Source organism: Notamacropus eugenii, chromosome 2, assembly GCF_028372415.1.
Source record: "Notamacropus eugenii isolate mMacEug1 chromosome 2, mMacEug1.pri_v2, whole genome shotgun sequence".
Taxonomy (NCBI): domain Eukaryota; kingdom Metazoa; phylum Chordata; class Mammalia; order Diprotodontia; family Macropodidae; genus Notamacropus; species Notamacropus eugenii.
The window spans coordinates 247664310-247680541 of record NC_092873.1 but is presented as its reverse complement, the minus strand read 5'-3'; the positions used below and the strand labels follow the sequence as shown (position 1 = coordinate 247680541).

Sequence of the window (16232 nt, the reverse complement as noted above, 5' to 3'; positions counted from 1 at the left end):
GCCTAGTTATTGGGCCTGGGAGGAGAAACTGGAATCCCAAGGCCTAGTTATTGGGCCTGAAAGACTAAATGTTCAGACCTCTTTAGTGCCAATTTAAATTTTCAAGTGTGACAACCTCTCAAGACCAAAAGTTTGAGAATCTCTGCTCAGTCATACCAACTTTAGGAGTTAACATTTACCTGCAATGGGCAAAGTAGTTCACTTTATAATCAACACATTTAATCACAATTTAATACATAACCAACATTTAAGTTAAATATAACTACTGATAAGTGGAGTAGTAACTTAAGCTTCTTTTGTACCACATATCACCTAAGACACAAATGAGTGTAACCTATCTTTCTAGCTTCAGCTTATACTATCAATCCATAAAGGCCCTATATTTTAGCCAAACTGGACTACTTCAAGTTTGTCTAATTCACATCACATATTTTCCCAAGTAGGCAGGTAGATAGTACATTGGATAGAGTCCTGAGCCTGGAGTCAGGAAGATCTGAGTGCAACTCCAACCTTGGACACCATGTGCCACATAGCTTTGTAACCCTGGGCAAACCATTTAACTTGTCTATCTCTGTTTCCTGAACTGTAAAATGGGGATAACAAAAGCACCTACTTCCCAAGGTGGTTGTGAGGATCAAATGAGAAAACATTTGTAAGGTGGTTAGCACTGTGCCTGTACATAAACAGGCGCTTTATAAATACTAACATTATTTTTCATTATATTTTCTAACTTTCTCCCAATCTCCATCTGTTGAAAATCCTACCTAATCTATTTGTCAAAGATCATTTCAAAATCCACCTTCACAAGGTTTTCTTGCCCATCCATCCTCCCAAAATTTTTGTGTTCTTTTCTTCCTCTAAGTCCCCAAATTACAGAAATAATCAATATATAAAACTGAAGCTTTAATATTATAGCAACACTAAAAAACTGCAAGCAGCAGTATAGTGTACCAGCTTTTCATGAACCTACTTCTGTAATAACATTTCATACTAAAAATTTGATCCATGGATTAAACAAATGAAGTAATATGTGGGAGCAGAAAGAAAAACTATTTCTAGACATTAACACTGCTTCATGAAGCTGAATTCTTCAATTTTATAGCAACAAAAAGTTTTGCTAGCCTTAAATGAGTCTATAGTGCAGAAATGATCTTTCAATATATGTATAAAAATTTACACATCAGAAAGCATTTCTTTGCCCAAACACATTTGTTTGCTCTTTGAGCAAGAGATATTTATGTATAACACCTTTGAAAACTCTGGGATGATAAAATTTTCAAATCTCCAAAGGTTTTTATTTTATGTAAGTCAGAAAAACTTCATTCACTGTCAAAGGGTAACTTAACAAGCATCAACAAAATATACTAGGCTTCATCACATTATAAAATTTCTAGAAAATAAATAATGTTCTGAAATGAATTCTCTGAAAAAGTCACAAAATTTTCTATAACCTCAAGATCTGCTGGTTTCTGCTAACTATATCTAGCCTCCATTATGAAACACAGGAAGCATCTTTCCAAAACTATATTGGGTTTAATCAACTGTAAGTGTTCATTAAAAAAAAAAATTTCTCGTCTTTCTTTTAAAAAAAAAAAAAAAGAGTGCTCCAAGGTCCAGAAATGCTAAATGACTTCCCCAAGGTCACACAAGGAGTAAACAAGAGTTGGGCTTTGAATAGAGCCTCTCAAGACTCCAATTCCGAACTCTAGTTAACAGCTGCAAGGCATACAGTATAGGAAGGTTTGTAAAGTGTTGTCATATATTTCATTGAATTTTCACACCCCTCAAGAGGGTAACAGAAGAGATATTATCCCCATTTTATAAAAGATAAAATTGAGGCTCAGAAAGAACAAGTGATTTTCCCACAATCTGCTCTTAGGTAGCAGAAGTCAAAATTCAGGTTTTTCTTGATACTAAATACAGCACTTAATTTTACTATATTAACCTTCCTCTTAGGAATCTAATGATTGTCCCTTTCCCAAGTAACCTCTTTCTTATGTTACTTCCATCAGATCTCCAATGCACGTTCACTTTTAAGTGGAAAGACAGTCTTTTGTAAAGGCTAAGAGTCAATCAGTCAATAAACATTTATTAAGCTCCTACTAAGTGGTAGACACTGTGCTAAGTTCAGGGTATACAAAAAAGGGAAAAAAACTGTCCTGTCATCAATGAGTTCACAATGCACAACATACAAAATACATACAAGTAAACTATATCCAGGAAAAACAGGAAATAATCAATAGGGTAAGGTACTAGAATTAAGAGGAATTGGGAAAGCCTTCTTGTAGAAGGTGGCATTTTAGCTCAGACTTAAAAGAAGCCAACCAGAACACTGAACCAAGAACCAACCAATCATTATATGTCACTCAGATTTTACAGCATTTTGCAATTTACAAAGTTTTCTTCACAAAAACTCTAGGAATGATAAAGTACAATAATCTGCATTTTAGAGATATAGAACACAAGTTAAACACAAGATTACAAAATTTGTAACAATCTTCAAAATGAACCAAAGTTATCTGACTCCCCTTCCAGGGCTCTTTTCAATAATCTTTAGGTTATTTCATCTGACCTCCTTTAGCTTTAAACAGATGAACTACATACCAACGGCTAGAATCTATAAGGAAGAGGTCTCTAACTCAATTCAAAGAACTTCCTGACAAAAGCTGTCACAAAATGTAATGGAGTATTGAAGAGATGACAATATTTTTATTACTCAAGATCTTCAGACAAATGACATAGTTGATGACCTGTCAGAGATATCGTAAAGAAAAAGAATGCTTCAGGAAGGAAGAGGACAAGATGACCTTTGGCATCCCCATTCAAATCTCACATTTTAAGTTCAAATGTTAATGAGTGCTTTTCTCAAATCTTGTACTTGCCTCCCTCCTACCCCATTACCTGTGTATTCCTTAAAATACCTTATACACAGCAAGTACTCAATATTATGTTTGCTGAAATGCAAGGTTACTTTTAATTCTTTCTGAAAATTGGATAACTCAAAAGGCTGCTGGTTGGAGAGCTAGTGTGTTTCATATAATTTATCCCCTTCTAAAAAGTGGTTCAGATAGACCACAATATAAAAACAAAGGGATGCTGCTGGGTATTATGTAGTAATCTTAGACAAAAGAGAGAGTAGTGAGAGTTTAAGCTTGAGAGTTGCAAGCAGAACTAGGGCTAGAGTCAATGAGGTAGCTACACTAAGTCTAACACCAAAAAGTCCACTGAGGAGGGGAAAACCAGCTTAGGTCAGAAACAGAACAAGTTAATCTTCCATACTGATTAGCAATAGGAACAGTCCCTTGACTGGTCAATGAACTTATAGCCTGGGTGAGCTAAGGAGTCTCATCACAACACAAAACAACAATAACAACAACATGATGCTCGATTCATGTAAGGCAAAATCCTCATTCAATTAAATGCTAATGCTGAACTTAATGAAATTTTTTATTAATCTTCCTGACTAACATAGGTAAAGGACATAAATAATTAGGAAATAGAAACGGCTATATAGTACAATTTCTATCCCTTAAAACAAAATGTTTTAAATGCATTACCTATATGAAAACCGGTTCGTGCCCAACAAAAAAAAACAATACACTGTTGTTTTAAAACTGTAACAGACACATCAGAATTGTTTTCAGATTTTTGTGATGAAATCTAACAATCTTTACACTGTCCTTATGGGATTAAAGGCATTCAATAACTGGAAAAGATTTTTAGTTTATTTCTAAAAACATAACGTGCAATCATTGTGGTTAATAACAATGTATACTGTTGTGGCTCATGTTATGGTGGCAAAGAACTGGAAATGGATGGAATGACCAAACAATTTGTGGTAAATGAACAAAATGGAATACTATTGTGCTACAATGATGAGCAGGTAGATTTCAGAAAAACCTGTAAAGACTTAAATGAACCAATGCTGAGTGAAGTTGAGCAGAACCAGGAGAACATTGTACACAGTAACAGCAACACTGTGCTTTAATCAACTACAATGATCCAAGATAATTCCAAAAGACTCATGACAGAAAATACTATCCACATCCAGAGAAAGAACTACAGAGTCTGAATACAGACTGAAGCATATTGTATATTTTCCCTTTTTAAAAATTTCTGTGGCTTTCCCTTTTTATTCTGTTTCTTCTTTCACAACACAACTAAAGTGAAAATATGTTTACATGATTACACATATATAACCTATATCAGATTGCTTGCTGTCTTGGAGTGGGGGGGATGGGAAGGAGAGAAAATGTGAAACTTAAAAATCTTATTAAAAAATGAATGTTGAAAACTATCTTTACATGTAATTGGAAAAAATAAAATACTATTTTAAAAAAATGTATTCTGTGGCTAACCACCTCAAAAGTAACTACATTAAAATTAAAAAGGATTTGTTAACTCTCTCAATAGAAGGAGTAACAACTCTGATGAAATTAGAATACCCTTGAAGAATTAAAGTCTTAAAAAACACCCACAGCATTAACACTTCATGGCACAGGAAGATTCAACAGAAGTGAAGGGGGACTTCAATTATGCAGACAACCACTGGAGCTATCCTGCCATCAGCAGTGCAACTAAGAATTTTCTGCCTTGTAAGAAGTAATGAGAAGAGCCTCTATTCTGGGCCTGAGCATTTCCAACAAGGAAGAACTGGTTACTAATGTGGAAATGATGCAAGTAACCATATGACAGATGAGAACAAGCTAAGTATATATGGTCTGACATGAATTTTGGGAGAAAAAATTTTCAACATTTCAGAGGAAGAGTAATTAGAATAATCACTCCAAATTGGACACCTGAAGAATGAAATTTTGAAGACGGAAAGAAATAATTCTGATACAAAAAATAAGAATTCTCTAAAGCAGTGTTCTCAAACTTTCTTACAGTCTTAAAATATACTGAGGACCCCAAAGAGCTTGTGTTAATATGAGTTATATTTATCAGTATTTACTGTATTTGAAACTGAAACATCTTAGTGTTGTTACGAAAATAATTTTGAACTGGAGGATCCCCTGAGAGGGTCTTGAGGTACCCAACAGAGTCCCTTAGAACATATTTTAAGAACTAATGCTAAATATTTATAGCAGCTCTCTTTGTGGTGGCCCAAAACTGGAAATCAAGGGGATGCCCATCAATTGGGGAATGGCTGAATAAATTATGGTATATAAATGTAATGGAACACTATTGTGGTATAAGAAATGATGAACAGGAAGACTTCAGAGAGTCCTGGAAAGACTTATATGATCTGATGCTGAGTGAAAGGAGCAGAACCAGGAGAACTTTGTGCACAGCAACGACCACAGTGTGTGAGAGCTTTTTCTGGTAGACTTGGAACTACAGTGCAATACAAGGACTTAAAAAAAAATTCCCAATGGTCTTCTAAGGCAAAATGCCTTCCATATCCAGAGGAAAAAACTATGGAATTCAATCGCAAAATGTAGCAAATCATTTGTGTGTGTGTGTGTGTGTGTGTGTGTGTGTGTATTGCATTTTGGTTTGTTAGATGATTTCTCCCACTCATTTTAATTCTTCAACACAGCATGACTATAGTGAAAATGTATTTAATAGGAATGTATGTGTAGAACCTATACAAAATTGTATGCCGTCTTGGGGAGAGAGGGGGGAGGTAGATGGGAGGGAAGAGAAAATAATAATCTAAGTTATACAGTGATTATTGTAGAACACTGAAAATAAAATTAATTGAAAAAAATTAATGTTGGAAGGGACTGATATTGATACACAGGGAACTCAATTACCAACTTAGACCAGAAAAAGAAAGCACAAAAGATAATAACAAAGTCACGCAAAGGAGGATAAATATTAAAGAAAACCATAGTCTTGAAAGAGTCTGGAAATGTCAGTGACAAATGGCCTAAGGCAAAGAAAAAAAGGATAGAAGGTTTTAGCTCTACTTGGGGGGGGGGGGGTGAAGGCGGAAGAGGATAATCAAAAATGAGAATAGGAGAAAAGTCTGAATTAATTCTACGGCTTTTAAAAACAAAAGAATTTTGAATTGAAGTGGAGAGAGAATAGAAATGGATTAAAAAAGAGTTAACACCCAAGAACGATGGAGAGAAAATAAGATAGTGCTAGACAGCCTATATGAGTTAAAGTTACCAATCCCAAACAAATTACATACCCAGTATTGAAAGAAACAGCATATGTTTTTGCTAAGCCAGTCAGTGATCTGGGAGAAGTGATATAAAGCAATAGAGGGAAAATATTGTCTCAATTAAAAAAAAAAAAGCAAAGAGTATAGTCTAAAAACTAAACCAGAGAGCCTCAATTGGGTTCCCAGCAAATTCTAGAATGTATTATTAAGGTGATGGTTAGTGAACATCTACAAAAGGAAACAGTGATCACAAAGAGGCAGCACGGTTTCATCAAGAATAGGTCAACTCAGATTAACCTCATTTCCTTTCTTTGACAGGGTAATTAAACTAGTAACAAGAGAATGAAGCAGGTGCAGCTGACCTATATTTTAGCAAAACATTTAATAGTCTTTTCATGATGTTTTTGTAGGTAAGGTAGCCTACACAATTATACCTATGATTAGATAAATTTAGAACTTGTTGAATGGCCAGAACCAAGATGAAGTGATTAACTTGGAAGGAAGACTAGTGGAGTGCCTCATCGATCTGTACTTGACCCTGTGTACTATTTAACATTTTTTCCCAATGACCTGGATAAAGGCACAGAAGGCATTCTTATCAAATTTTCAGGTGACAGAAGGAACAGGTAATATAGTGGAAGAGTTAGTAGCTAGGAAGATTTGGCAGGCTAGAACACTGACTCAAACCTTTTAAGGTTTAATTTCATACTGATAAATGTAAAATCTTATAACTGGATAAAAAACCCAACTTATTTAAGTAGAAACTGAAAGAAATTTGGCTAGACACTAGGTAGCTTGAAAAAATCTAAGGGTTAAAATGGAATACTATTTCAAAAAATCAGCAGTATTACAAGGAAGCCAAAAAGAAAAAAAAAATGATCTTAGGTTGCATTAAAAGAAGCATAATTTCCAGTACTATCAGATAGTCTTTCTGCATTCTATCCTGATCAGACCAAATCTGGAGAACTGACTATAACTCTAAGCACCACACTTTTGCAACACTACTAATTGGAGTGTCCAAAAGAAGGCAACTGGGATGGTAAAGGGCCTTAAGATTATGACACATGAATATCAATTGAAAGAACTTGACATATTAAACCTAGAGAAAATTTAATGAGGCTATGATAGATGTCTTAAAATACATGAAGGAATGTCATATGAGATGGAAACTAGATTTACTCTTGTTGGTCTTAGGACAGAATTTGGAGCAATGGGCAAAATTCACTGAGGTAGTCTTAGACTTGATGTAGGGGAAAATTTCCTAACAATTAGAGATATGCAAAAATGAAATGGATTACCCTGAGACAGTAGTGGCTCCCTACCTCCCCAACCCCTCACCCCATCTTCAAAGGCAGGATGACCACTTGTGAAGTATGTTTTTTGTTCAGGTATTGCTTAGACTGGATAAATTCTAAGGTAGGTCCTTTCTAACTCTGAGTTTCTGTGACTGAATATTAAAACTACTGAAATGCCAAGATGTAATATTAAAGTAACAGTCCTGTGGCTACTATTAAAAAAAAAATTTCACCCTGAAAAACTCTATGGTATTATAATTTGATTTTTAAACTTAGTGAACACTTTTAATGCCTTGTCTAAACCATGTATCTCCCCCCAACACCTGGTATAAAGTTCTGTAGGCGTATAGTTTGTTAAAATGAAAGAAATGATCCAAAAACAAGAGAAATAAAATGTGAATTTGACACAATAAAAAAGAAGCTTGACAACAATGATTTATAGAAATGTGAGTGAAATAAAATTTTAAAAATATATGTCTGTGTATATATATATACACACATATACATATGCAGAGAGACAGATATACACACAAAAGAATGGAAAATATCAATGTAGTTTAAAAAACATTTAGAATTACTATTATATGGACATTACATTTCAGATGAGTCATTTTAAATAAGAATATAGAAACATACATAAGAGGACAAAATCATTTAAAGTGAATTCATCAATCATAAAACCTTCTACAATCTGATGACTTTTTTTCATAGCTAAAGACAATTGTCAATATTTATAACATCTTGCTAGTGTGGCATTTTATACTTGAAAGCAACTGATCTAAATGAGCGCTGAGCAAAAATTCAATAGCTTCATCCAGCACTTTTTCTTTACAAGATGAAGTTAGGGTAAATTACTCAAAAGAAGTAGATATCAAGCACTGAGCCTCAAGTCACAAAGACCCAAGTTCAAATACAGCCTCAGACAAGTACTTAGTAACTGTGCTCATCATTTAACCTTTGCCTGCCTCAGTTTCCCCAACTATAAAATGAGGAGGAATAATATTACCTTCCTCTTGGGGTTGCTGTGAGGATTAAATGAGATAATATTTATAAAGCACTTAGTGCAATGCCTAGCACATTGTAGGGGCTTAATAAATGCTTATTTTCTTCTTTCCAATTTTAATACAAAGAAACTTAGGCACAAAAAACTTCAAATTACTTGACCATAGTCTCAGAACTACAGTTATCTCTTCCACATCAAGGGGGTCAGGGACACCTCCACTCCCTCTAACCCCCTGCATCTTGTAAAAATTTTTGGACCTCCCTTCATACCAGAGAAGAAGTCTGAATTATTATGGTATAAAAAGACAAAATATGCTGACATTATACAATACTATACATATGCTTTATGCATATTTGAGTTTCTAAATTTTTTCTGTGTCATCTGCTGGCCTTCACCTGTTGTCTGTGGCTTCCACAAAACTCCCCTAAAATTCCCTTTTAATTTTAATTTAATTAATTAATCGACCTGAGATATAATGAAACCACAATGGAGAAAGTTGCAATGTGGAAGGGATAACTGTAGTTAGTATCAGATATCTTCTCACATTATTACTTATATTACGTCCAAAAACAATTCTGTTCCAGATGAAGGGGCACAATGGGAATTTATAAGATCTTTAACATCATAGCCTAATTCACAGTTTGATTCACTTATGACAGCACCTGAGGAGCATGTATAAGAGTAATTATACCTAGAAAGAAACTATAAAGGACCTAAAGCTAAAAGATGTGAGGTAGAAATATTGTACTTACTTTTCCTGTCAAAATATCATCACAGGAAGTGACCCAAAGCAGAGAACTTAGAGCTCTAACCACCTGGATACTGTTGTCACTGTGCCCAGACCACTATTAGCATTTCTGAAACCTTGCAATGGAATCATTTCCAATTCTATTCCTCCCATTTTGCTTTCACTGGAAGACAAATGTGCTAAGTCTATCATAAGCAGCAAACAGTGTTGTATTGGCTGATGGATCAGATAAAATGACTTAGCAGAAGAGAATTCATATGGAGTCATATCATGCTCAACTCCATTCAAAAGGGTTACTATTGCAAAAGTCTACAACTTAAAATACATTTGATAAAAGGTGAAAATACAGATCACCACATTGATACAAGTACACTTTATCCAACGATCAATGCTCACTACCACTAGATAAATGTTTATTATAGCCTTAGTAGTAAATCTGGAAAGTACTGGCAATAATCAAATGCATAATTCTTTCTTATAATTTCCTAAGAGAACTGCAATAGTTGACAATTTTAGCACTTCAAGGTTTACAAAGTCCTTTATATACATTATCTACGTATTTATACATACAGTAAACTTTGGGGAACAGGTATGATAATTATCTCCATTTAATAAAGATTAAGAAACAGACTCAGCGAATTAAAATAAAAATCACCAATCAATTTTTAAGCATCTACTATATGCCAAGCATCGTCTTAGGCAGTTTTTGACGTAAAGTCAAAAACAAAATAAAGAACGCTTGAAAGTTTACATTGTATTGTGGCAAAGTTAGATGTACATATGTGTGTGCGTGTATGTATGTATGTATATGCACAACATATATACATACGAAATATATTTTAAAAAATTACAGGGTAATGATAATGATCTCCCTAGCAGCTAGAAACATCATTAAAGTCAACATATAAGAGAGATGACACTTGAACTGAGCTTGGAAGGAAACCAGGAACTCCTAGGAGGTAGAGTAGAAGTCAATCAGATAAAAGGTCAAGTACAAGGAATAAAAGGTAAAGCATTTTCGATAAAATATCGAGTTTGAGAAGAGTAGCAAGGTACAATAAGCCTAGAAATGTAAGCCAGAGGCAGATCATAAAAGATTTTAAACACCAAAGAAATTTATATTTTATCCTAGAAGTGTTAAGAAGCTGTTGGAGCTTTCTGAACATAGAAGGTGACATGGTCAGATCTGTGTATGCCAGATATCTGTGGATATCATCTGGCAGTTAAAGTGGGACAGACTAGAAAGGGGAGAAACACGAGACTGAGAAACCAAGTAGGAGGCTATTGTAATAGCCTAGGCAATAGGTGAGGAAAGTATGAACTAGGGTGACTGCAGTACAGATGGAGAGAAAGGGATGGATGTTAGAAATGCTATGGAAGGAGAATCAACAAGACTTGAAAATTGGTTGAGGTGATGGGGTGGAGTGATGGATAATGCAAGTTAAGGATGACTGTAAGATTAGAAACCTAGGCAACTAGAAAGATGGTAATGACCTCCAGAAAAATGACAGAAATTACATTCATCCTTGACCCAATTCTTCTATTCCATCTTCTCCACAAGATCATCCCCATACCCCTTAATATTTATTTTCTCACTATGTGCTAGATGCTTCCCAGATGTCTACATAAAGCCCTTATTCTTAAAAATCTCTCAACTGATCCAATCATTTCCAGTAACTTTTATCCTATATCTCTACTTTTTCATACTTAAATTCCTTGAGAGAACCAACTAGAAATGGTGCCTCCATTTCCTCCCCTCTCACTCTCTTCTAAAATCTCTACAATGTGACTTCTGACTTTATCTTTCAACTAAAAATGTGCTCTCCAAAATTAGTTATGATATTTTAATTACCAAAGCTAACAGCCTATTCTCAATCTTCATTTTTCCTGAACTTTCTGCAACTTTTGACATTGGCTCTGCCTCCTGGAGATTCTCCTGTCTGGGTTTCTGTGATGCCTCTCCTGGATCTGCCACTGCGTCTGCTCCTTCTTAGTCTCTTTTGCTGGAACTTCCTGAAGGGTGTACAACAACGGTTTGTCCTGGACCCTGTTCCCTTTTCCCTCTATATCAGGGGTTTTAAACTTGGGATCCATGGACCCCCCCAAGTCCATGAAAAAAAGTATCATTATTTTCACTATCTACTAATTGAAATTAAACATTTCTTTCAAGTATGAATTTTTATTAAAAACACTATTTTGAGGAGTCCATGGGCTTCTCTAGAGTGCTAAAGGGATCCATACCACAAAAAAAAATTAAGAATCCTTGCTCTACACTGTCTTGCTAGGTGATCCCATCAGCTTCCATGGGTTTAATTATCTCTATCTAGAAGATTTCCTAAAATATTTTTCCAGCAGTAACCACTCTTCCAACCTCTAGTTTGGCATTACCAACTTCGCAATGGACATCTCAAACTGTATATACTATAGGAGGGCTTCCTAAACTTTTTCCACTCATGACCCCTATCAGCACTTCTTAAACTGTGGGTTGTAACTCCACATGGGGTAGAGTCAACTGAAACTCAGTATATATAAAACAGAACTTGTTACCTTTTCCCCAAATCTTCCTCTCCTCTGAACTCTCTTATTACTGTGGAGGTGACACTAACTACTCTCCTGTCACTCAGATTCACAACTACAATGTCATCCTCAACTCTTTATAGATCCAACTTATTGCCAAATCTTATTGCTTTAATCTTCACAACATCTCTCATTATTGTCTCCTCTACACACCCACAGACACCATCTTTGTATAGATGGCTTCATCAGTTCTTGCCTGGATTAGTACAAAAATCTGCTGGTTAGTCTCCCTGCCTCATCTCTTCCCATTCCAATCCATACTTCACACTCAGTTGTCAAATTGATCTTCCTTAAGCAGAAGTCTGACCACATCACCCTCTTCCTCTACTTAATAAACTCCAGGGATTCTTTTACCTCCAAGATCAAATATAATATCCTCTGCTGGGCTCTGAAAGCCCTTCACAACCTGGACCATTCCTATCTTTCCAGTATTCTTATATTTTACTTCCCTCCACATACTCTACAATCCAGCTATATTAACCTTCTTGTTATTCCTTAAATACAGTACTCTTGTCTTCTAACCCTGTTCCTTTTCATTGGCTACTCCTGCCTGGAATGCTGCTCTCCTTACCTCTGCCTCCTAACTTCACTGGCCTTGTTTAAGAAATAGGTTCAAATCTCACCTTCTCCAAGAGGCTTTTTATAGTTTCTCTCCTCCTCTTCCCTTGATAGTAACTTCTTTCTTAGATTATCTTCCATATGTACCATGTATGTGCTGTTTAAACAGTTGTGTGTGTGTGTTTGTGTCTGTATGTGTGTGCTATCTCTTCCCATTAGCATATGAGCTCTCTGAGGGTAGGGACTTTAGGCATTTCTCTGTATCCCCTTAGCACTTAGCATAGAACTTGGTACATGGTAAGTGCTTAATAAATGACTGTTGACTGACTGAAGGAGAGGGGTGAGTTTGTATGGAAAGATGATGAGTTCTATTTTGGACATGTTCAATAACTTACTTGTGCTCAATCATATAGTTAGTATGAGTGACAGTGTTCAAAACTCAAGACTGCCTAACACCAAGTTCAATGCTTTTCTACTACATTAAGCTGTTTCATGAAAATTGATACATTTCACTTCTCCCTCTTAAACACTGCCTGGATTAATTAAATTGTTATATTAAGCTGTTATACAAATTAAAATTTTATTAATCCTTTATATCAAAAAACTACTTGTAGCTAATTTCAATATATTCATAACTTATTTACACAATATGTCAAATACTTACCTTTTGAATGAATTTCTCAACACTCTGTACCACATGTTTATAGAACTAAAACAAAAGAAATAATATACTTTGTAAATAAGATATAATTTTTAAAGTGTAAATAGTGTGTGTGGCACGTTTATGCTTAAACACATGCAAAACTGTCAATTTATGTGCCTCAACAGATAATCAGCTGTATTACTCAATTGTATCAGGGCTTCCTTAAAGGAGATATAGATAATTAGCATTTACGAAGGACCTGATCTTAATAAGAAGAAGACACTCAAAAGTTTCTTCCCTTTACCAATAATTGTTGCATAAGACAAACCAATGCTGGTAAACAAGTCATTTGAAAAAAAAAACATGCCTCTTGTATTAAAATAATTTACCTAGTCATGAAAAAATAATATAATTCTGTTTACGTAGAACAACTGAGGAAATGATGGTTACATTAAATCTCTTTGAATAAAAGTTTCCATATAAACTATATGATTACTAAAATCACAAAATTGTTGGCACAATAAGGGCATCTAGTCCAAACCCTTCATTGTGAAGGAGAGGAAAAACTGCAATTTAAAAGAATTAAATACAATAAAAAAAAATAGTTAACACTGAAACTATGGAAAATGTTTGGTAAATTCAAAATTTAGATTCCTTCCAGAGTAGAGCTTCTTTATGAACAATAATGACCACCACATTTTAAATACAGAACATAAGGGCTCTTAAGCTATAATGACAATATACCACTGTACTATAGCATTTAGTTGCTTTTTAGAAAAAAACAACCCAACAATCTTGATGCTAGCTTGTTTGGTTGTCTTGCTCTCTTTTAAGTTCAATTCAAAAAGTAAATAAAAATCTAATTATTTGGTTTTCCGAAAAACCAAGATAAATGGGAGCATCTTATACATGGTGTCCCATAAATCTTAGTGCAATTTTAAAGCTCTGGTTTTTTAAAAATAGCTTAGACCTGCACTTTTGAGACCACTCATATCTAAGAATATGTAAACTAACTTAAAGAAAATAATGTTAAAATTTATTGTTTGGATAATTATTGTTCTAATGCAAAATTGTAAAAATATCAAATGTTCATAATCGACCTACTGATATATAAATATTATGTTCTGTTCACCCCAATTCCAACAACCCTCAACTTTCAATTTAGAGCTTTTCTTTGTCTGTTCATCACAATTTTGCTGTGCCAAAGGTATATTTAAAAGCAAGTTTAACAATCATAGTAGTCTGAATATAAAGTTGTACTTTCCCCAAACCTGACTAGCAGAAACCTGAGGGCAGTCTAAAATCACTATCATTTCTTTGGTGAGTACTTTTACACACACACACACACACACACACACACACACACACACACACACACACTTTTGCACACATACATACATAAACACAAACACATTCTTTCAAAGAAATCACAGAGGAATATAGTCTATATTCATATCAATAAGGCACCACCTCTCAGAAGCCTAGGCTAATTTCTAAGATACCATAAAAATCCAGTAGTATATCTCTCTATGAAGTACATGTGCCAAAAACAAAAATGTCTCTAAGTTTCAGAGACTAATTTTCTTTTGAAAACACAACAGTAGTTTAAGAAAAATTACTGATTTCTCACCTTAATAGCTTTGATGGCTGCCTTAGTAATCTGTGTCATTTTAGCCTTGGAAATAGGTGGCTTGTAGTCATTCAGGGAATAGAGCTAAAGAAAAAGAACATGTCTTTAAATACAAAGCAAGACTAATTTAGCAAAAGCGATAAAATTTATAAAAATGACAGACATCTTTCTACTAACAATAACCTACTTAAAATTAAAACGTTGCTTCTGTTATGAGAAATTCCTCAACTAAAACACGAGTGGCTTTTTATGTAGTAAAGAATTTAATTGTCCAAAACCTAAATAATGCCTCTAAAAAAAAATTTAACCAAAAATGTGTATGAAGAATTCAACTTAAGTCTGAGCTGTAGTCTTTTTCAAATATTCAAAATTCACTTACTGATTTCCCCATCCAGAATATTTCCTTTGTATTATACTGAAAAATATGGTCATAAATTTTCTTTTGTGTTATTTCCTTTGTCTTATATTGAAAAAATGGTCAAATTTGCTGACAATTAAATGAATAGTGACATAAAACTTGATCAAACCACAACCTTCATCTAATCCTTCTAAAATACACATTAAAATTCATTTATTTAGGGACTACGAGTTTTGTGTTTCAGCAGGTACTTATTTTATCTACCTTTCACTAAGTCAACTTCTTGGCTATCCAACAGAGGGCTCAACCACAATGACAACACAGTAGCATGGCTATTAGAAACTGAATGCTCAGCTCAACTGTCTGCAGTCAGGGCTTCACACTATTTGATCCTAGATCGGGACTTAAGCACAACCTATGATCAGACCTTCCTAAAAGACACTGGTTTAAGATCAGGGTCATTCTTACTGTCGATCTTCTATACCTACCACCCTAGTCCCTTTTCTGTCTTACCTAGGTTTGTGATCTCTCTCTCCTGTGACTGCCCCTCTGAGTCTGTGTGTTTCCCCAGACTTACAGCTTGGGATTTTGATCTTTCCAGCCTAACATTCAAGACACTAATTAAACATACCTACTTAGAACACTGCTACCTATCTGTTCATTCAGACTTATACTATATACTTGGAACAGAATTCCTACATGAACTGTTGTCTTAAGATTCTGTCTTCACCTGAAGAACAATCACAAATTTAAAGCTTGAAGAATTTAGAGATGATCAAATCTACTCCCTTATTTTATGGATGAGAAAACTAAGGTCCTGAGAAATTCAGTGCCTTATCTAACATTACACAGGTAGTAAAGAAACAGAGCTGGCATTTGTTTAAACAATGTCCTCCAAATACAATAAAGATCGATAATCATCTGCTTCTTCCAGATATCGTTGACCAGACTGGTTTATTAATTTAGATTTCGGGTACTCACCCACCTTGCCCTATATTATTAACTAACCTTCTAACTGTGACTTTGGGCTTATGAATACCTCTCTGACACAAATCGACTTCTGATCATTAAGTGCCTATTGAGCACTGACAATAGCATATAATGCAAAGAGCTAAAGGACTGTAATTTGCAAGCCTTGTTAACTTTCTGGACATGCTACTTTTGTCATGTCAATCCCTCTGTTCCTCAATAAAGGACAGAAGGGATTCCAAGGTTATTTTTTATATGTTCTCAAATTCTATTCCTTTACCAAAACAAGACTAACTTTTTTGGTTTTGTTGCTGGGATTTTAACAAGAGAGGGAGA

General features: G+C 34.7%; 1 protein-coding gene across 10 annotated transcripts in view; it reads right to left on the bottom strand.

Annotated features, from left to right (window-relative positions):
* The window catches only part of SCAF8 (SR-related CTD associated factor 8), a 284935-nt gene that overhangs the window by 233119 nt on the left and 35584 nt on the right, over positions 1–16232 (bottom strand). For all 10 annotated transcript variants that reach the window (XR_011974667.1, XR_011974666.1, XM_072643758.1 and 7 more), the window contains 2 exons: positions 14570–14653; positions 12961–13005 (listed from right to left, as the gene is read on the bottom strand). Coding sequence is in view for 8 of the 10 variants with exons in the window: in XM_072643758.1 (XP_072499859.1) it covers positions 12961–13005; positions 14570–14653 (129 nt within the window). In the remaining 2 variants the exon portion in view is untranslated. The remainder of the gene's footprint in view (positions 1–12960; positions 13006–14569; positions 14654–16232) is intronic.